The 23,068-nt window shown below is 45.0% G+C and overlaps 1 protein-coding gene across 5 annotated transcripts in view; it reads right to left on the bottom strand.

The window, feature by feature from the left end:
• Positions 1–5,348: 5,348 nt before the first annotated feature.
• The window catches only part of LIPC (lipase C, hepatic type), a 165,032-nt gene continuing 147,312 nt past the window's right edge, over positions 5,349–23,068 (bottom strand). For all 5 annotated transcript variants that reach the window (XM_004421627.3, XM_087427795.1, XM_087427798.1 and 2 more), the window contains 3 exons: positions 13,187–13,304; positions 11,181–11,399; positions 5,349–6,517 (listed from right to left, as the gene is read on the bottom strand). In XM_004421627.3, the coding sequence (XP_004421684.1) occupies positions 6,406–6,517; positions 11,181–11,399; positions 13,187–13,304 (449 nt within the window). In that variant the 3' untranslated portion in view covers positions 5,349–6,405. The remainder of the gene's footprint in view (positions 6,518–11,180; positions 11,400–13,186; positions 13,305–23,068) is intronic.

The following is a 23,068-nucleotide window of genomic DNA, read 5'->3' as shown; positions in this document are numbered from 1 at the left end:
AATTAAAATAAGCAATAAATATTTCTGCCTGGAAGGAGGTGGGGAGTGGAGAATAGGTCCTCATACAGCAACTCCACAGCTGGAAATATTTCCTATAAATGTGTATATATAGGATATCTGTATAAGCATGTTAAAGGCAGCATTTTTCAGAGGGACAAAAAGCTGGAAGCAAAGTGAAGGCACATCAGTATGAGACTTGTTGAATAAATTAAGACACCTCTACAATGTAGAATATTATGCAGTCATCAAAAATAATGAGAGCTATACTGATTGACCTAGAAAGATTTCAGGAGGTACTGTTGAGGAAGAAAATCAATTTGCTGAAAAGAATGTATCATATAAATACATTTTTGTAAAACAGTGACAACTCTGCTCTATATGAGAATTTGTATATATGTTCGGGTAGATGACCACAGAAAAATTTCAGTTACACCCTCGTTGTTAATGTGGGTCAGGGGACAGGACACTGACCCAGGCAAGAAGAGCAGGAAAAAGATGGCACTAGCCCCTCCAGCATGTGTAATTGTACTTACATAGAAATTAGAAAAAAGACCCATCTCTCCTGACTTATAAGGATACTAATGATATATCACTAACTAAAAATTAAGAAATAAAAGCAAGCCGCAGAGTAATCTATATACTATGAGTTTACTTTGGAGAAAAGAACACAGAAAGCCTCAAGTGGGTATACATGCTTGTGCATGTCTGAAGGAATCCCGTGACAGGCTGCTTACTATTCTCTACCCAGCTCACTGGGTGGGCTGGGAGGTGGATGCAGAGAGATGATTAACTTTCTCTTGACACTTCCTTGCGTTGTTTCGCATGTTGCTTTATGCTTTTGTAAAACATCTTAAAAATGAGAAATTTAAAACAATTGCATAAACAAAACCCAAGAACACATTACAGCTTCTGCCCTCAAGGAGCTCACAGTCTCATGCAGGCCATCTTCAGCTGTTTGAGGCGTTAATTTGGTCTCTATAGCTTCCAGGAAAGAAACCAAGGAGGGGAGTTATGGCCAGGCTGATTTCCTCTGTAAGGATAGGGACTGCCTTCACTGGAGATGCTCAGCCACGGGTGTGATGTTCCCTTGAGACGAAGGTTTTGGACTAGTTCAGTGTTGTCCCCAATTTTTCTGATGAGAAGAATTACGCAGGCTACTTGTGAAAAATAAAAATCTCTGGGATCTGTCCTCGACCCACTGAATTAGAATCTTCAGGGGAGGGGTCTGGGCAGCTGTATTTTCATCAGCGTTTCATAATGCATTGTATTATGTGTTAGGTGATGCCTATCTCAGGGAAGAGTGGGAGACACTGGTCTGCATTTGTGCTACTCACAGGGTGGCCTGGGGACCAGCAGTGGTGGCATCAGCAATGAATCACCTGGGAGCTTGCTAGAAATGCAGGATCTCGGGCCCCATGGCAGACCCAAGTCGAAATGGCATTTCAAAGGTCCCTGTGCACAGTATAGTTTGAGAAGCACTGTTCTAGATGACCCTCGTGGTCACTCCCAACTCTAACTGATTTGGCATGAAGATAGCTCTGAGTCTCTAGAAAATCCTTTTTGTGATAGATCTATTTGAAAAGTAAAACTTTAGTCAAGGAACACAAGGGCTTTTAATGAACTGATGGAGGCAGATGCTGAGCCAGGACTAGAGGAGGCTAGTGGGCAGGGAAGAGATGAGAGTGACCTGGAGGTGGGAAGGGAAGCCAATCCCTACACCAACCTGGCTTTGTTTTTGAATGGAATGAGAAAGCAGTGAACTCTGTCTTGAACAGATACAGTAGTTGGAGCTTATGATTTAATTGGAGAGATAAGACATACCTGTATAAAGATGACTGTCGCTTGTTAATTCAACACGTGTTTATGGGATACCAACTCTGTGCCACAGTGGGCGACACACTTAGGATAAAGCAGTGAACAGCTAGAAACTCTCCCCGACTTCACAGAGCTTCAAGTCCAGTGCGGGAGAGAGACAAAATAAATGGTCCCACAAATCGCCAGGACTAGGGTGAGGTGACTGAGGCACCTGCCTTGGGTGCACAGTTTAAAGGGGGCTCCAAAAATTCAGTCATCAAGATAAATATTTAATGGAATATTTAAAAAAAATCAAAATTAATGCAAAAATCTATGATGAATAAAATATCAAAATTTTATATAAAGACAGGATTAGTGTTACTGATTTTGTGTTTTGTTCATGGCTCCACATACAATTTTACCGAAAGAATTAAAAAGTATTAGGAGTATGTATAGCAGGGGGAGCTGATATAAGCTTGTGAAGGGTGGGATAATCCTTGTTAAGTTGTCCCCGAAGCAATAACATCTAAAGTGGGACCGGAAGCACGTGAAGAAGCTGGGAGAAGAGGAGCGGGTGTGAGCAACAGGATGGGTGAAGGCCCAGAGGCAGGAGAGAGCTTTGCGTTTTTGAAGGAACAGAAAGATGGCCCATGTGTCCAGACTCACGGTTCTCAAACTTAGTGCATATTAGAATTATCTGGAAAGCTTTTAAGTCTCAATACCCAGGCCTTGCCCCAGACCAAGTAAATCAAGACCTTTGGGGGTGGGGCTGAGACCCAGGTGGTTTTGAAAGCTTCTGAGGCAGTTCTAATGTGCGGGCCGGGTGGGCACCTGGTGGACGATGAACGATGTAGTGAATGAGGGAGATGTAGTGGGAGACTTGACGAGAGGCCTTGGAGGCCGTTGTAATTATTTTGGACTTTTTCCAAAGAGCATTGGGAAGCCATATGAAGGGCTTTAAGCAGGAAAATAATTTGATCTGACTTTTTTCTTTTTTTTTTTTTAATGATCACTCTGGCTGCTGTGATGAGAGTGAATTGAAAGAGAAGAGTGGGTGCAGCGGGAGGAGCTGGAAAGTTGTTGCAAACATCCGAGTAAGAGAGAGTGGTGGCTGGGGACAGGGTGATGACAGCAGGGGTGGAGACATGTAGAAATATTTAAGAAATATGGGTAGAATTCATAGGATTTGGTGATTGTTTGACTGTGAGGGGCCAAAGGAGAAAAAACACTATGGGCGATCCCCAGTGTCTGGCATCAGCAATTGGGGGGTGGTGGTGACTTTTTTGTGAGCTACAGAACAGGGAGCATGGCAGTGGGGAGCAGGTAGGGGGTGCAGGGAGGACATGGTGGGTTCAGTTTTGAACACTCTGAGCTTGTGAGGCAGCAAAGGGGGAACGGTTGAGTGGAAAATGGGATATATGGGAGTGCAGCGCAGGGGAGAACCCACACGGGAGCTATAATGTGGGACTGGCTGGCCTATGCAGGTCATACAGAAAGTCATAGGAGGGAGTGAGATTGCCTAAAGAGAGAGAACTGAGTCAGCAGAGAAGGAGGCCTAGACTCTGTGGAGTGCCAAGGTTGAGCAGAGGGCAAGGAGCAGAGAGGAGACTGAGAGGTAGGAGGAAAATCAGCAGGGCACGAATTACTGAGAGGCAGAGAGCGTCTTTATGTTACAGCTAGCATTCTGAGGAGAGAAAGATCCCCATGGGCTGGGCTGAGCTAGGAGATAACTGTGAAAATAAGTGGGCCTGGATAGATAAATAAGACAGAGTTAGGCAGGGTGGGAGGGGGAAATTCTGGAGGAGAGAGGAAGAGGAAGGAGGTATAAGAAAAGGCAGAGATGGGAAGGAATGAGGTGTTTGGGGGGCCATTCATCATGTACAGATCATTGGGATTTGAGAAGTGTAGATAAGGTTAGCAGGTAGATGGTGACTTTTGGGATTGACTTCTTCAGTCTTTCTCTTGGTTGTCCTTTACTTCCCATCCCTCTGACTTCCCTGTAATCCAGGCTCGGTGGGAGAGCAAGCATTGCACTGGGCAGCTTGGCTTCTTGCTTTGCCATCCAGAGATGTGTAACTGCAATCAGAGCTTTCACAATATGTGCAGCAACGTCATCCAGGTGAACGCCCAGGACAGTCAGCTTTGCTGTGGAGGAGCGGGCGTTCATTTCAGAGTTGAATGGAGTACTCGTTTCCTTAGCTCCAACTCCACGCACCTCCAAGAGCCCAGCTGCAGTGTAATCGACGCTCCATTTCTTTCCTGGTGCTCTCTTATACGTAAAAGCGCACACAGACTTTTGCCTGAAAGGCAAGATGCCAGTGTTCTCTTTCCGCAGTGGGCTCATAAATACAGATTCTTTGGAGAGAGGTGCGTATAATCAGCATACGAGCCAGCGCTTTGCATGTGCAATGAACAGATGTGGCTGCATTACTCAGCTTCCCTATTTGACTTCCCTACGAAGATGTACTTCAGAAAATGTGATGTCAATGAACACATCTTCCCAAGCGAACATAATCCATGCCAAGAGGAGCTCCAAATGTTCCAGTTAACCATTTACCATGTCGGGGTTGCTTGTGGAGTTCTCTGCCCAAAATGTTATGACATACTGTGTCACTTCAAGTTTTCCTACTAAAGATGAAATAATTTCTAATTATATTTTGTGTGAAACTATATTAATATTGAAACACATTACACTATAGTAGAAAAATGTTGGTTTTAACTCTGCCCTTTATTTTCTTGTTTTTGTTGTATTGCAAGATGTGACATTCATACCAAAAGTATGAATGCATAAAATATATATGTACGAAGAATGGTTATAAAAATGAACACCTGTGCAACCAACACCTGAGTGAGAAGTACAGTCTTGCTGGCACCTGGAACGCTAGAAGTATGCACTTCCTCCTTCCTAGAGTTACCACAGTGTCACTGTTGTGCTAGTACTTTTATTGCTTTTATTTAGAATTTTACCACCTATTTATCCATCCCTGACAGCATAGTTTAGTTTTGCTTGTATCACACTATATATATTTTTTGCCTCAAATTTTGCCCCCTAGACGCCTTGCCACCTCACTCTCTAGTCAGCCCTGTTCTTCTTGTGTGTGTTGCTTTGGTTCATCTTTTTGGCTGTGGTTTTACAACCATGAGTAGGAATACACCACAGTTCATTTATGCATTGTCCTGGTGGCCATTTGGGCTGTTTCTGGGTGTAATGATTTGAAGGCTGATAGGAGTATTCTTTTACATGTCTCCTGGTATACATGTGCATAGACTCCATAGGGTATATAGCAAAGAGTGTTTTCATGTTGTTTTTTAAATGTGATATTTTAAATTCCTTCTGGATAGTTAATGATAAAACATGCCAATCCAACACAAAGATGATTTAATGTAAATCTTAGTATTTTAGACATGATGGGACATGTTCATTTTAATATCTGTCATTTCTAGACACACACTGAAAGTGTGGTCAGATACATTTGCAGGCAAGATTAGCATTCAGAACAGAATGGAATGTTGACCCAGCTGTGCTTCCTCCCCGCGCCCGCCCCAAACCCCCTTATCCTTTAGTTTCATGAGTCTTTCCAAGGGAAATAAAAGTGAATCGTGCAAGATAATCTTAAATTGATTTAGTCAGAGGCAGACCGCTCTTGAGGATTTTTGTTTTCACCGGCTCTGGTTTGCCCTTCTCTGGTGAAGAGCATGTGAATTACGGGCTGTATATATAGAGCTGAACCTATGTGAATGTCAGGTTAGGTTATTAAATGTGTACAGCGTGCTCCTCCTCTCTGAATTACTTGAAACATACCCAAGTGATAACATATCTAGTATTTCCTTCACATGCTTTGTGCTAGAATTTGCTGGCCAAAACATCGTTATTTCGTTTGTTGGACAGTTTAAGATTTAATATCTAACTCCTCAAGATATTCTAAGTTTTCCATTAGCTTTTGTTGCAAGCATTAGTAAAAGAGGAAAACTGTAAATAGTAATTTAATTATTAAAATGACCAATTGTCCAGCTTCCATTGTTATCATTAGTAGTTTTAGAAGAATTCCATTTCTATTTGCTTGGTTCACTGAAATAATTGTATGATTTGTATAATAGCAACTATTAGTTTAAGTAGAATTTTTCTTCTTTTAGTAGTTGTTGTTCTTAAAGGGTGTTACTTTGGAACACACAACTATGATTAATTGGAATTTCACTTTATTGAAGTGCCAGTTATGTAATAAAGAAGTACCTTTCCAGCATGGTTCAAAAAAGTGATCAGAATGAACTAGCAAAGAAATATGGGAAATTCGACTTAACTGTAAAAGAATTTTAAATTGGAACAACGGATCTAAAATGGCTCTTACATTTGTACTTATTTGCATATATTACCATTTACTCAGACATAAAATTGGGAAATTTTTGGCTAAACTAATATTCGAATATAGTTACATAATATAGTTTTTAAAAGCTTAGTTTATAATAGGTGAAATGTAATCCCCCTTTAAATCTAAACTTCATGGATTTAAACTTTATGCAAGATTCTTTATATAACTTTGGTTTCCACGTAAGACAGCCATTCCAGATAAGGAATAAGATCATTTATTCTTTGCGTTGGGTCTTCATTAAAGCTCATCGGATCTTTCGCTTCCGGTTTTCAGAGTTTACTTCACATCTCACAAAGGTTTTCTCCTGGGTTGGGTGAAGCTGTAGATTATCCATGTTTTCTGGGCAAAATGTCATTCTGAATAGAAAACATAAAGCAAACACAGCATTAAGTTTTAGATGGAGTTTATTGAAGTGTTTCAGCCTTTGTCAAATACTCAATTGATGTAATGCATGCTATTTTTTTTTTAATTAAATTCTTATGTTTGCAAATATTTTCATAACTTCAGAGTAAAACAAAACCTAAGTCAGCGAAAGCAATTAGTGGAAGGCTTCCTGAAGCTTTGCTCTGGGTGATTTCAGTTCTGTAAAAACCTTAAGTCCTAGGGGCAGTCCTCTTTTGTTCTCCCTTAAAACAGCTCATCAAAGGTTTAAGGGTAACTATTGTTCCTTTCACTGTGTCGCCCTGACTCCAGGGCCAACACTCCCAGTTCCTTCAACTCTTCCTCATGGGCAGGCTTCACTCCCTAGCCTTCCTTCTTTGGACATGTTCCAATATGTCAATGCTGTTCTTAAAGGTCCCTGGGCATTAGGCCACGTCACTAGCCCTTGCGTGGCTCAGTCCTGTAAGCCCTGCCCCTTCCTCTTGTTGGTGCAGACGCTGTCCAGCCAAAGAGGACATTGCAATTGCTTTGGGTCTCTTTTGGAAACCAACTTTGAGACTGTTTTGACCATTAGCTTGGCCTGAGACGCTATTTTGTGTTACTAACTTCAATTGCATCTATTAGAAAAAATTAGCAGTAGTCAGAATTCTAGTTTATGTTTTCTTTGAATGGCATTAAGGTCAATTCTTTACTAAATCAGACTTTTTAAATAAAAACAGTGTATAAGCCAGACAGAGAAAGACAAATACCGCATGGTATCACTTATACGTGGAATCTAAAAAAATCCAAAGAAGATCTAACTCACACAAATAGTAGAAAAGTGGTTGCCAGGGTCTGGAAGTAGAGAGAAGTTGGTAAAAGGGTGCAAATTTTCAGCTATAAGATGAATAAGGTCTGAGGATCTAATATAAAACATGGTTACAATAGTTGATAACACATAGTGTATAATTGAAATTTACTAACAGAGTAGAACTTAAATGTTCTCACACACACAAAAAAAGATAAATATGTGAGGTGATGGATGTGTTAATTAACTAGATGGGGAGAATCCTTTCACAATGTGTACGTATATCAAATCACAATGATGTACACTTTAAATATCTTACATTTTATTTGTCAATTATACTCCCAATTAAAGCTGAAATTAAAAGCACTGTGAGTAATTTATGAATGCATTCTTGAAAAATTCAAATAGTAAAGAAATAAATGAAGTCAAATATGTAAGATCCTCTTCACCGTCACCCTTCACCAGCATCACTCCCCTCCCTGCTTTCACGGTTTGGTTTATGCCTCTCCAGACCTATTTCTATGCATCTACATATGTATGTTCGTATGCAAACATAAAGATGTTTTAATAAAAGTGGGATTATACTGTACGTATTTTTCTGAAATTTTTCCTTTTCATCAAATAATGTACTTGGAGACCTGTTCATATCAGGACATATAAATCTATTTCATTCTTTTTCACTTGCTGCATGACATTCCATTGTATGGATGTACCATAATGCATTTAGCCATTTTCCTATTGATGGACATTGAGATTTCCCCAATGGTTTACTATTGACAAATAGTATTGCAACAAAGACTTCTGTACATATATATCCTTTGTGGATATTTTGAGTATTTCTCCTGGATAGACACCTAGAAGTAAAATGCTGGGCCAAAGTATCCCTGGTGCCCACGACAGTGCCTGGCATAAGGTGAGTGCTCACTCGGTATTAGCTGTTGCATGAAATTCCCCTGCAGAAGCTCTGTAATTCACACTCCCACGAATAGTGTATGAGAATGCCCAATTCTGTGTGTTTTCTGTCTTTTAATTCCTGCCAAACTAATGAGTGACCAGTGATAATTTCATTGATTTTTGTTTTGCATTTATATCATTACTGTGGAAATTGAATGTCTTCTCATTATGGTTAGCCAATCTCTTTTCCTGCTATAGGGCCAATATGTCCTGCTATAGGGCCAATATTTTCTATTCTTTCTCTTCATTCTACCACAGACCCCCCCATCCCCGACTTTGTGCCTTTGGGAGAGAAAATCACCTCTCATTGAATTCCTCCCATGGAGGCACAAAGCAAGTTATTTAACTATTTTTTTTTTTCCTTGTAGTTAGTTAGCAGAGAGATTAAGAGCAGCAGGTTTAGGGTTCGTATCCTGGCTCTGGGATTTTGGTTTATAGAAGGTACTCAAAAATAGGAATTTCTTATTAGTCTCATGAGATACATATTATAATTCCCATTCGTTACTGGAGAACTGAGTCTCAGAGAGGTGCAGTTATTCTCTGAGGCTACATAGGTGGTAAGCAGCAAAGTCAAAATTTGAGTTTAGGACCGGATGATGCAGAGGTCATTGGTTTTTGCCTACATATTGCTTTGCTCACTGCCCGGCTCTCTGGGAATGCCTCTTGGCCTCACAAAGCCCGTTGCAGCACAGACCCAACAGCACCAACCTGAGCTGATGTCTTTCTTCTTAGGCTTCCTAGACTATACAATACTAGACTCTCACTGTAAGGTGGTCCATGGACCAACAGCATCAGCATCACCTGGGAGCTTGTTGGAAATGCAGAATCTGAGGCCCTGCCCCAACCTACTGAAGCAGAACCTGCAGTTTAACCTGATTCCCAGATGATTCCTGTGCACATTAAGGTTTGAGAAGCCCTGGATGGAGCATATCACTAGTAAAATTAATGCATCTTATTTTCCTAATTAGGTCCTGGACTTTCTAAGAGCCACAACTCAGGTTTTCTTGGTATGTCCCAGTGGTGCCTGGTACTGTGGAGACACAGAGAAGGCACTGGACACTTACAACTGAAAACTCTATAGGTCCCCGAGCCCCTCCCCTCTTTTCAGCATGAACCTCCTATAACCCTGAGGAAGGGTTTGATGCTCATATATATTAAGGTCCAGCACTGCAACTCTGCTGGATTAGATTAAGGAAAGTCAGATTAATGGGGCCAAGACTAATGAGGGAGGGAGCTGTTGGAAACAGCACACGGGCAACAAATGGGCAATGAATCAGACAAACCCGAGTCAGATCTGGGCCCGGACAATCATTAGCAACGTCCCCAAGCTGTGTAACTTTTTTGAGCCTCAGGTTCCTAATCTGTACAGTCAATACTCCCCATTTCAGAGGGCTGCTGGGAAGATGACATGAGATTAATGCTCCAGAGTTCCTAGTTCAGTGCCCAGTGCAGTAAGATCTCTGTAAGCCCCATTCCCTTCCCTCTCCTCTTGGCTTCTTCAAAACCACGTGGGTAAGCACCAGTGGAGAAGGTAGCGTTGCATTTTATACACCCTTTCAGGTCAAGTCACATAGAATAGTCATGGTGAACAGCCACTAAAACAGAGGAGTTACTCTCTGGCTGAGAGAATGCAGGGAGGCATGGTGCTCAGAAGTAGAGCTGCTCTGAAGGGCCAAAAATTCACGCAAGAATAGCTAAGTGTGTACGAGGAGAGAAGCAGTTTAATTTCTCAAATTGATCATGTGGAGAAATCTGTTGGCAGACTGCAGAGTCTACTCTTAGTAATTGCCAGGGTTTTGTATCCCAGGGAGATAAAATCTCAGAGTGCGGTTGTATAAGGGACTCAGAGGGCATAAATCTGCCATGGGCCTGCTCCTGGCAGTGAAACCCTAGAGGTTGGGGAGGAGTGTAGTTCAGTGGTGAGAGGCCTGCTGTTTTCCATCTCTACTGGGGACAAGCCACAGAGAGAAATGGGCTTCCCAAAAAAGGAAGGTGGGAGAGGAGAGACAAGTGTCCTGAATGCAGGGGGAGGAGATGGGAAAGGGTCCAGGCAAGGACAGAATTCTTCTTTCATGGAGAACTGCAGAACCATAGAAAAGCACAGTCACCACAGCAAAACGTGTGGGGCATCCTTTTGCTCTGCTGAGAAGACTGAAGGGGCAGCTGGACCATCCTTTCTTTCCTTTACTCCCTACCCCTCCCCAACCCCTTGTTGTCCCTGGGGACTTTGGGGCCAAGGGAGATGTTAAATCACACAGGGCAGCACTTCTTAAGGGTAATCCATTGGTCCACATCAGGATTTCTTAAGGCTCTTATTAACAAATGTGTATCCTGGGTCCCTTCACAGACCACAGTGAATCAGAAGCTCTGTGGGTGGGTCTGGGAATTCTGCGTATTTAATAAGCTTCCCAGTGATTCTTTGGCACGCTAAGGTTGGCAAGGTACCACCACAGAGTGATATTTTGAGCTTGCGATCTGTTAAAAGCTTTTCCCTGGGTAAACAACAACAACAAAATGTCACGTCCAGGTCCTTGCCACTCAAAGTGTGGTCTGTAGACCTGCAGCTCTGACATCACCTGGTGATTCACCTGTGTGCTGAAGTTTGGGAAGCACTGGGTTAGTGAGGTGGTTCTCAAACTCCAGAAGCAGGTAGCTATTAACCACGGGCAGTGAGAAGAGGCTAGATTGGGAATCAGAAGACCTGAGTGCAAATCCTGGTCCTTCAGTGTATGGCTGTGTGAACTTGGATGGTCATTGCACCTTTCCAAGCATCTATATACCATCATTAGGACATAATAATGCCTACTTCATAAGATAAATGCAAGTACTAAGTTGTGAAAGTGCTGGAACATGTAGATGCTTAGTAGATTTTAGGAGGAGGTTGAATCAGCACTCACCTTTGCTGGGTTTCTCCTGCCTTGACTCTGATGCTCTTTGGAACAAGGCCTGAGAAGTGGGGCTCTCTGCCCCATGGGATGATGATTTGGACTGTGTTCCAGAGGTTGGCCCATACCGCACTGTTTTCCCACTTGAACTTGATCATGATCAGCTCACCAATGTCCAAATCCAGAGTGATAAGAAAGGAATAGGTTTTATTACTAGTAATTCCTTCACCCCTTGAAGATACAAAGGAAACCAGACACAGTTTATTTGTAACAGCCAAGTGATGCTAGGCATGTTCAGGATGTGTTAGGATTGCCTGAGCGACTTGGGATGGTGTTTCCTGCTGCATTTCAAACCAGTGTTGGACAGACTATTAATAGAGATAGCAATAGGTGTGCTGGGATAAAAAGAGTTTTCCAGACCAATAATATTGGGGACATCATACTATTTTCTGTGTTAGCATATTAAAAAGGCTCCGAGGGGCTGGCCAGTGGTGTAGTGGTTAAGTTCAGTGCTCTCTGCTTCGGCGGCCCAGGGTTCGCGGGTTTGGATCTCAGGCACAGACCTACACACTGCTCATTAAGCCATGCTCTGGTGGCGACCCACATACAAAATAAAGGAAAATTGGCACAGGTGTTAGCTCAGGGATGATCTCCCTCAGCAAAAAGAGGAGGATTGGCAACAGATGTTAGCTCAGGGCCAATCTTCCTCACCTAAAAAAAAAAAAACGTAAAGGCTCTGAGAGGTCTGCAATAATGAATCTAGTTAACTTTGTTTAGCTCAGGCTTCCTGGTTTCTAGGTTAACAGATCAGGGAAACTGCCCTGGAAGAGAGAGCGGGGCTTTGGCAATAGCCTCTGGGCAGTTCAGCTCTCTGTAGGTTTGATTAACACAGTAGAGCCACACCAGGTCTTCTTTCCCCTCCCCATATGAATAGAAACTTCTATTAAAACAACAACGTATCAGAGTAATAAAAAACTGTATATAAAAAGGATGCACCAATTTGGAGCAAGATTTAAACGCAAATCCTTAGGTATCATAATCTTCAAGACATTAAAGTGTCCCAACAATGACAGAGCAGCTAGCTGCCCTTTCCACTATCTAGAACAATCCCCTGGGGAGAGATTTGGGCCAGTGTTATCTGGAGGTAACACTGGATTTAGAGGGAGACGGATGGATGGAGGATTCCTTCGTGCAGCTCTTCATAGATCTTCCTGCAGAACGCTGTAAAGAATCATTTGGAATGCACCAATCTCACCAGGCTAGGGGCATCCTAAGGATGGATCCTCTGCCTCGAGTGCAGAGAACCAACAAAAACTCGCTGAATGGCTGAATCAGTGTGTGATGATCAGAGATCCAAGCGGGGCGCAATTTTAGGGAAGGTGAGGACTGTCCCAGGAGTGGGTGGAGGGCTAATGTCACTTCCCAGGGAGGGCCCATGCAGAGGGGCGAGATGCTGAGAGAAAGCAGCCAACGGGCCGTTTCTGGCCAGTGGAGCTGAGAAGCCTCTGAGGGAGGCGTGTTGTGAGCAGGTGTGTAACAGGACGAAGGACAGATGGGGAGGGCTGGCAGTGCAGGCTGATTGAGATGGGAAATTTGTGCCAAGTTGAACGATACCAGTTTTATCTCTGGGTTATGGTTTTCAGAACTCACTGGAAAGGCACTCTGGACACCTGCTCTGGCCCTCACCATTCCTCCCTGCTTGGATTTTCCTGCACTGTGGACACGGATGGGGCCACCTCCGGCTTCCCCCTCCACTCAGTCCACATCATGCTGGGCCCTTCACATACACAGGTAGTGCCAACATAAAGCAATCAGCGGGACTGGCTGAGGCACAGGAGGGATGACAAGGCTCTGGGCTCGGGTGGGTGTCCCATCCGGGAGGGTGTCTGGGGCACTCATGATGGGCTGAGAAGAGTAAGCGTGTCTGGCCTGACCCTTGAAAAGTACAGAATCCATCCTGACCCTGTGAGAAAATGAAGCATGTCACCACCATAGATGGGGCTGCACCTCATACTCACAGAGTGACAGGAACTTTCTGCATGTCCTCTTTCGTTCCAAGGAGGGACAGGGTGAAAGCCGGTTCCACTGGTTTCTCAGTTTGGTTGATGAACTGCATCTTGATCTGGTAATGATAGACTGGAGGGGGGTGGGGTGGAAAGGGAGAGAAGGAGAATTTAAGCAGGAATTTTTTATTAAAAATCTCATATTTTTAAAATTAAAAAATGCAGACGGAAGAGTCTGGATGGATAGATATCCCAATTTTTTTTTTCCCTAGGTGGTGGGATTATGAATACTTTTTATTCTCTTCTTTTTCCTTCACTGTATTTCCTAAATGTCTACAGAGGACTCATATTGTATTTGTAATATTATAATAATAATATTATTATTATCCCACAGAAGAAGGCAGAAGAGGAGTAGAGTGTATCTGGCATTCCCACCAGTTTCTGGATGCAATCCTGTTGGACTATTCTGTGTATTTCGTGAGGGTCCCCTTTCATAAATCAGAGGACGTATGCTTTGAGGCACCTGCCAATGGCAAGAGTACATACTGCCGTGTTTTACTTTTGCCTCTGTCTGATGGGATCAGTTTCAGGGTGGGGCAGAGCTCCAGCTAAGAAGGATATACCCTAATGACCACATATCTATATTCTGGGACAGGTCCTGGGAACCAGCTTGTGGGGTTCAACAAGCTCATTTTCCAATGCAAATAAGATAACTCTAGTTCTAGAATTCAGGCCTAAAAGTTTTCCATCTTATCAAATGTCCAGAATGTCCTCCTAATGGGTTGTTTAGAAAAGGGTAATTTATTTTATTCTTCTTCACCTAGATACTGTCTATATTTAATTAAGACAAGCAATTTACTTACTATTAAGTATTGTTAAACATTTTACATTGCATCATTTCCTTTAGTCATCATAATAACCTTATGAGGTAGGTATTGTTATTATCATTCTCATTTTATAAATAAGAAAACTGAGGCTTAGACAGGTGAAGCGACTTGCTCAAGGTCACATAGCAAAGTCTGTGCTCTTAGCCTGGACCTGTTGCTAAGGCTCCTAAGACGGCCTTGGCTTGGCCTGTATTGTTGCACTAATCAGCTGTGGGGCTGTTTTCAAAATCAGTCTACCTCATTCCATGATGGCTGGTGGCTGCTTAGACTTCTTTCCATTGCCGTCTCCATAATCTCTAAGGACCTGTAGTGTTTTAACTCCAAGATTGCATGGAGTTTAGTACCGCGTGTCAATTCCATTTGATTGACAGCACTGCCTAGAGCCCTACCTTGAGATGGGTTCTGAGACCATGTCCAAGCTCTTGGGAAGATTAGTGTCTGCCTTGGGCAAAGGATAGGGGATTTATGGTATGCTTGCTGTGTATCTGCCCTTCCTGTTCTAGATAAGGATTAATCCACCAATCCTGATACAGTGCCTTCCGCATAGTAGGTGCTTAAACATTTGTGGGATGAATGAACTGACTATCTGCTTGGGAGTATCAGGATGTGTATTAACGCTCAGCAAGATGGAAATTACCTCTGAGAATTCAAGACCTGAGTTTCAAGGTTTGTAGGAGGAGAATTCCTACTGGAAAGCACAGATCATGGAACTAGCCACTTGATCATCCATCCCACACACCCAGCATGTGGAAATTCATCATCTTCATGAATTGATTAACTCCCAAATGGTGCCTTTTCATTGGAGGTTGGTAGCTACGCACTAACCTAGCAGGAGCTGTTGCTAATGGTGTGTTGCCCACACCCCAGCTGCAGTGTCCTGGTCTACCTGTATTGCTGGGTTTCTGGATTATTTACACAATCCTACACTTTGGCATAAACCAGTCTTCCTATTTGGGTTTTGTGGTGGATTTGCTTCGATGCCCTGTCCATAACAGCTGCTCAGATCCTCCAGCCTGGAATAAAGTAGTTTGATGCTCTCCAGATTATGAGGCTATGGGTGAGAAATAAGAGACGGGCTGTGGGCCCAAGTCCCAGGAAGGGTCGCTAAAACCCTTGGGTGGCCGTGGTGACAGGGACTCTGGCTTATCATCCCAAAAGCCTCTGGAGAGGTCTTACACTATTCAGGGTCTGTCTAAGGAGCTCTGTAACAAGTGAACAGTGTTATGAGTTGAACTGAGGCAAAAAAGGAAAAGGCCTTCTAAAGACACAGGCCATAGTCATTGGGAAGCGGGGCTAGGATGTGGACAGAATGAGGTGGGAGGACTGGCCTCCGGTTAACCTCCTAACGAGGAGGCAGGGCATCTTCCAGAGTACCCAAGGAACGCTCAGAGCAACCAATTTTAATCCAGTTTAATATGTATTAATTGGAAGTCTACCCAACTGATGCTCAGCCCAGTGTTAAAAGCTGTGGGGAATAAATGAGTAAAAGAGTGTAATTGTCGGTATGCACGATAATAACACGGGCTAATATTTATTTTGTTTACCTGTGCCAGTTGCTTTGCATGTTATCTCATTTGATCCTTACAACAGGTGACACTATTATTATCTCATTTTAAAGAAGAGGAAACTGAAGCACAGAGAGGTTAAGTGACTTTTCCAGGATCACATAGCTAGTAAGTAGCATCGCTGGGACGTAAGCCCAGGCCACCTGGCTCTAAAACTTGAACTTTTAAATGTTTATACCTGTGACCAATAGCTTTATACACCCTACAGAAAAAGCTGAAGTGTGGAAAGAGATTTAAGTTTAAAAATGTCATACTAGAATTATTTAATTAAAAATAAATCAGAAATACTGTAAATATTCACTAATAGAGGAATTACCATGGACTAGTAATGACAACTATGATAGCTACCATTCAGCTCTTTTTTACGTCCTAGACACTGAGCTGATAGTTTCACATAATTGTCTCATTGCTCTTTGCAACAGCTTTGGAAAATGCCTCCTCTCCCCTCTCTCTGCACCGTTTTACAAAGGAAGCAGCTGAAGCCCGGGGAAGTGAAGTAACTCGCCCACTGTCAGGCAGCTAATAGCTGGTGAAGCTGCAATTAGACCTTAGTCTGCTGACGCCCAGTTCACAGTCCCAGCCATGTGATTCACTCTTAAGAAGTCACTAAAGGTATTTTTGGAACGATTTCAATGCTCATGAAAGAAGTAGGAGGAAAAAACCCAAACAACAACCAGGATACAAATTGTATATCTAACATGAGACTCACCCTAACAAAACAGGATGCATGGAAGGAGGGGGATTCACAAAAAATACGAGCAGTGCTCGTCTCTGGAGAGGGGAGAGGGGTAATTTTTATTCTCTTCTTTATGCTTTTCTGAAAGTTCCACATTTTCTACAATAAGCATGTATTCTAATTAGAATCTTATTGGAAAAAGAAAAAGCTTTGAAAAGTATTAAGAAAGAAAACAAGAGAACCAGAATTCCCTCTTGTTGGGATCCTACTACACATCGGGCTGCATACTAAGTGTTTTACATACATTATTTTGGTCCTCTTAACAGGACTAGAGGAGGATAACATGCTGAGTAGACTCCATTTGCTACACCTAGCCCTGCTTTCCACATCCACTCCCTGCCCAGCTCTGAACCCAGGATATGGCCCCACAGCCTGTATCTCCTGGGCTCCCTTGCCAGACAGTATCCAGTTGGGACTGACCCCTGGGGGGGCATCAGCAGGAGATCAGGACAGAGCAGAGAGAGGTCAGGGTGTTTTCCTCTTCTCCTTCCTGCTTTGGAGCCTGACCTGCAGTAACCACCCCCATGACTAGCTGCTGTCAGTGGCCCCTCCTCCACAGCTCCAGTTCTCCTGGCCCATTCCCTCCGCTCCAGGCCTGTTGTTAGATTCAGGGTGTGTCGACACCCCATGATGGTTTCCTGAATACTGCCCACCTCTGTAAGGAGTGCTGCCTGCTCCCTTCAGCTGACCTAGGCGAGTGGAATCCTGTTTTCAGCTGACATCTACACAGATACGGTGTAATTATTCTGGTGAATTACAGACAAGGAAGCAGAGATTTGGACATAAGCCCAGAGTCACTGGGATAGTTAGAAGTGGAGCAAAATTTGAACTCAGGTGTCTGTCTGATTCCAAAGGACTCTTCCCTCTGTCTCTTGGGGTTCTGATTCTAGCAAGCTGAACCTGCCCTTTGAAAGCAAACAGCAACGCTCAGCCCTTGAAGAAAAGCCACAGTTAAAACTTGCCTTGAATGAAGCCACCAAGACAAAGTGCCCGCCGGCTCCCCCACTGACATCCGTCCTGGGCTATCGCTTCCTCGCCTCTGTGCCTGAACGTTGAGCCCCTGAGCCGGGATGAATGTTTCATGTCCCTGCCCTGGAGATGGGTTTTTGTCTTCCTTTGTTCTTAAATTGTGGGTAGGAGGAGATCGATTTGTGCGTCTTGGATGTCGTGGTTCCAGGATTCTGGGGGAAGTTGCTTGTGTAAAACCCGGGGTCGGCTGAGATGATTGCAAAGGTCCCCTTCGTTCTCACATCTTAGGAATGAGAATTACCTGTCCCCCTCGCAGTGTCTCCCTGGGGTGGGACCTGTGCACGAGGTCTGAACCTCTAAAGGTGTGTAAGCCATGAGGGGCCTGAGTGAGCTCACAAGAGGTGTGTGGACTGTGGAGGAGGCCCAGAGCCAAGGGGACGAGGGCACCCTGTGTCTGCAGGGGCACAGCTGCAGAGCTCAGAGCACGTTAATAGCTCAGGGGATCCCGTATTACCTGCACCAGGAAAGTCACTTTTTTGGAGAAATCTTGAAATAAAATCAGTATTTTTAAATATGAGAACTAATTATTCTTATTTTGGATTTTTGTGTTTTTCCTGAAAAAAAAAAAGAAGACAATTTGCCTATCATTCCCCACCCCTCCCCACCTCCCCAGGACAACAATGCCGTTATAAAGATTAAGGAAAAAAGCATGAGTAATTTTGCCCGCTTTATCTTATGACGTGTTTAATAAGGATTTTTAAAAATGATTTAGGGAAAATGCTTTTGATCTGTGCCTGTGAAGAAGCCAGCACAACACATTCCTCAGTTCAGGCAGGAGACATTATTTCAGGTCTTAAAGATAAAATGCATGAAATAGTGCATTCACCCTGAATGAGAGTATGCCAACTCCACCCAGAGCAGAGAGGTGCAGCCTCTGGAGAGTCTCACCAGACAGTCCTCCGGGGGTTCAGACACCTAAAAACCCTGGAATCTAATCTTGTGTGGACCCCACTAGTGCCACCGTAAAAAAATCCTTAAATTTCTTTTCACAAGGCAGCCACTCTGAGCATCACGTTGTGGAATTGATGAAGAGAATATTTTGTTCTTTTTTTTTTTTGTCTCATGGAAAAAATGATTCTGAATCATCAGCTGTTGGCTCTGGGAGATACCGTGACTCTCTTGGCAAACATCAGAGGCCCCGGGACAAGCATGTTCACAGGGTTACCACAGGAGCCAGCCGGCACTGCAGGGGCTGGTTGAATTAACTCAGAGCAGGCTCGAGGGAAGCAGATGAGGGGCGAGGGGCTTTGTAAATGTAGGTATGTGTGCATGGCTGTGCTTATGTTGGCAAGCACATGTGGGCCTAACCGTACCGCCCCATTTCTGTGATGCCTGGTGTCATGAGACTGGATGTTGCCCCTTCTGTGGGTATTTGCCCCTCCTGCTAGGGGTAGAGATGTGGGAGTGTGTGTCTTTGTGTGTGTGTATGTGAACGAGTGTTGTGTTGTGTGTATGGGGGGACGGTAAGGAGTGTGTGTGTGTGAGTGTGTGAGGGGTAAGGAGAGGTGTGTGTGAGTGTGTGAGGGGGTAAGGAGTGTGTATGTGTGTGAGAAGGGTAAGGAGAGGTGTGTGTGTGAGGGGTAAGGAGAGGTGTGTGTGTGAGTGTGTGTGAGGGGTAAGGAGATGTGTGTGAGTGAGGGATCAGGAGAGGTGTGTGTGAGGGTGTGAGGGGGGTAAGGAGTGTGTATGTGTGTGAGGGGTAAGGAGATGTATGTGAGTGAGGGATCAGGAGAGGTGTGTGTGAGTGTGTGTGAGGGGTAAGGAGAGGTGTGTGTGTGTGAGTGTGTGAGAGGGGTAAGGACATGTGTGTGAGTGTGTGAGGGGGTAAGGAGAGGTGTGCTGATTGGCATCCTGCTGCCCGCTGTTTGTGCCGTGGGTGCTTCATGTGGGATGGCAATAAGAGCCCTCAAGTGAGAGACAGGAGCTCTAGGCTGGAGTCCGACTCCGGCACCTACCCCACGTGGTCATGAGCACTCTCTGAGGCTTGATTTCCTCATCTGTAAAATGGGCATTAAGAGCTCTCCCACAGGGTTGTGAGGAAGTGACAAGATGACCTATGTAAAAGTGCCTGGCTTCTATAAGGTGTCAACCCGGTGACACTTATTCCCTTCCTACCTGCTGGACTGACCAGGCACTGTTCTGAGCCCCACCCGTGGTGCCAGTTTTAGTGTTTCACCCCCATGCTCATCCACACACAATCACTTCACAGCTGAAGAAACAGGCCCACATAGGTTTTGTCACCAGGTCAAGGTCACATATGCGGTTGGCAGCAAAGCCAAATTCTGGACACTCCTTATCCCAATCCAAAGCCTGTGCTTTCTCTACTATACCTACTGCTTCCTCTGGAACTCTCCTTGGAAATCAGTGAAAACCTTCCAGAGTAGTAGTTGAGAAAAGCCAGAAACAGACAGGTTCCCCAAGTCACAGTTTGGCTGGTCATCTCACCAGCCAGAAGAAGAGGGTGCTCTCATCAGCTGCAGTAGCAACAGAAGCAAGTCCCAGGGGCTGGAGGAGGCCCGGGGTGCAAGGAGAAAGTGCAGACAGGGGAGGATGGGGAGGAAGGGAGGGTCAGAGAAAGGAGGGCACCTACTGCCAGGGGCAGCCTTGGAAAGGAGGGGATGACACACAACTGGTGATTTAGGAGTGAGCCGTCGCTCAGTGAACCGGCCTCGGTCCTATCCTTAGGAGACCACATGGAGTGAAAGGAGCTGGGGCCGTGGAATCGGAGAGACCTGGGGTCAAACACTGCATCTGCCACTCACAAACTGTGTGACTTAGAGAAGAGGATTTAACCTGTCTGAATCTCTATTTATTTACTGGAAAATTAAGCATAATCAATTTCCCTCATCTCTCTCTCTCTCTCTGAGTTGTTGCGAGGATTAAATGGTAAATGAGATCATGTGTGCAACACATCCAGCATGGTACGCACACAGAGGGAGCCCCCATATTGCTACTTCCCTCCCCTCTACCCGGTTACCTCATCCAACTGCTCTGAGGCTAAATTAGATAGGGCGCTTGCTAAGCAGGACTTACTCAATACATATTGGTTTCCCTGCCCTCTCTCTTAAAAAAACGGGCTCCCAAACTGGTGAAGCTTCCTCCTGAGAGAGTGAGAGTGGAAGTGGGCGAGGAATTGCCTTGTTTCACTCAGCCACTGTTTCCCGATTCTCTTCTGCTATTGCTGGACTCTCCCAGGCTTTACCCGAGTTCTGGAGTACAAACTTTGTAGAAAATAGATCCTTTGATGGTTTTGTCAAAATATCTTGGGAGCCAGAGGAATGAGGGCCGAGTTAGTCATCCTTCGTGAAACTACAATCAGGAGGCGATGTTTGTCTTGCTCAGCCTGGCCCTGCACTAAAATATATAGTACAACTAGATGTCCTTGAAAAATATGGAGTGTGGGTTCTCTGTAACCAGAGCTGGGCAAGTCTGTTCTTTTACGAATCTGCAAGTATTCATCTAATGCTGGAGGTGGCCAGGGAAACAGGCTTTGAGGCCCACGTCAGAGATGATCATGGCCATGGTGGGTGGAGAAGTCTGTAGTTATGGGGCCTTGATTAAAGGCTTCATGCCAGCACCATCAAAAGAACTTTCTGTGATGAGGGAAATGATCTATTTCTGTGTTCTCCAATATGGCAGCCACGTATTTGAGCACTTGAAAAGTGGCTAGTGTGACTGAAGAATCAAATTTTTAAATTTTATTTAAGTAATTTAAATAGCCACATATGGTTAGTGGCTACCATATTGGGTGACGTAGCATTGTACAGATTGCAACATCCCACGAGCAGCCGCTTCCAAACAGGCAGAGTCTCACCTGGGTGTAATTTCCAGCCATACCCAGGGCAGCTTCATGCGACCACAGATGCTACTCCCCACCAGTGGGTGAAATTAGGCTGAGCAGGTTAGGCCTTTGCTCACCGGAAGGACTGAGGCAGAACTGGGGAGGATTCGGAGGGCCCAGGGAATGGGAGGGTGCAGTGCAGGCCGCTGCTCATCCCTGGAACCTGTCAGGGGCTGGAGGTTTGGGTTCTGACGGTTTTCAGGCAGTCCTGCCTCATAGCATCCATATCACTGGCTGCGTAGGTCCCATCCTCATCTGATGTCCCTGGAGCAAGAGGCGTAGTTGATAACAGAGACCAAAGTGTTGCCTCTAAGGGACTCACTGCCTATCTTCCTGGGACAGCACTGAGCACGCACTGCCTGGGAAGGGGTTGTCTTCATTGAGTCTCCTGAAATAGGCACTCTGCCTACTCTGGCTCAATTTATGCTTGAAGAAGAAATGAAAGGATGAGCGCATTGGTTGTGGCAGCTGCTGGGTGAGATAATGCTGCTCTTTGGTCTCCTTCACAGGAAAGTGGTCCCTGTGAGCTGACACCAGCAGCGTATGGTGGTCGGGCACCTGGGGTCCTTGGCAAAAGGAGGAAGCTCAGCCTGGCTCGTGCCCACTGCTGTTCCTTCTCTTGATGCTCGCCTCCCTCCCCCGTCTCCAAGCCCCCAGCAGATGTCCTCTGGATGGACCATGCCCCTCACTTCAGAGGCACAGCCCAGCCCTGGAAGGTGAAAAATGACTGCCTTTCTTCCCAGCTGATCTCTAGGAGAAAGCAAAACCCTTCCCCACCCCTCACTGCCCTCCCTTACCCCACAAACAGACCAGGAGCAGTTACTGAGGTTAAAAATCACTCAAGTAGTTATTTGGAGGTCTAGGTCTAAATGCTGGCTCTGCCAAGAATTTGTTTTGTGTCCCAGAGCAAATGATTTCCTCCACCTGGGCCTCGGTTTCCCTGTCTGGGAACTGGTCTGGTTGAACAGTCTCTCAAAACGCTAACATTCAAGGATTAATGTAGATCCAGTGAAATGCGATTATCTGAGAGCCTTAATCACTGCGGGCGGCTTTGCCATTTGAAAGAGGAGCTGGTTAACCCAAATAAGTGTCTAATTGGTAGCCTGCGGTGGGGGAGCTCCCTTAAGCAGGAGACCTTCCAAATTCCCTCACCTGCTCCCAGAAGCTCTGGCTCCTCCGCCCCTAAGGCACAGACAGTGGAGGGGACCCTCTGTCCTCCCAGGTGGGAGAGATCCCGCCCTCACTCCAAGTGCTCTGGAAGTTGCCAGCCGCCCACAACGGATTTCTGTCATTCCTGGGCCTCAAGGAAGGGAAATCTGCCTGGAGAGCAAAAGTCCAGATCAACAGAGGAATCCTGTGCCCAAAAAATAAGTCTCCTGGGAGCTTGACCTTGTGAGAGTGATTAGAAAAGGAACACCAACTGGGAGTTGGGGGGGCCTGGTTTTTAGGCCTCCTTCCAGGCTGTGTGGCCGAGCGCAGCTCACTCCACCCAAGTTTTGCTTTCCTCCTCTTTAAAATGGGCTCAGAACAGCCCTGCTGACCTCGCTTGGCCTCTGTGGGAACAACAAAGAGTCCACGGCTGCATCCGCTGTTTTGTATACAGTGCTGTGCACATGGGGACAGCATGTTCACCTTCTGCAGCTGTAGTTAACTGCACGGTGATAATCAAACAGCACAGCAGCGGCCCCTCCCAGCGCCTGAGCATGTGCTGTGAAACAGGAAGATGCTAAATCACTCACACGCTGGTTTCAGGATTAGGCAGAAATGTCAATGGCAACAGATGTCGGCTTGTTCCCTCCAGGAGGATTTAGGCTTCAGTGGAGTGTTTCTCTGCTGGCG

This window comes from Ceratotherium simum, chromosome 3, assembly GCF_057802395.1.
Source record: "Ceratotherium simum simum isolate JZ-2026a chromosome 3, ASM5780239v1, whole genome shotgun sequence".
In the NCBI taxonomy this organism is placed as follows: domain Eukaryota; kingdom Metazoa; phylum Chordata; class Mammalia; order Perissodactyla; family Rhinocerotidae; genus Ceratotherium; species Ceratotherium simum.
The sequence above is the reverse complement of the archived record's forward strand: the minus strand, read 5'-3'. Positions and strand labels throughout refer to the sequence as shown.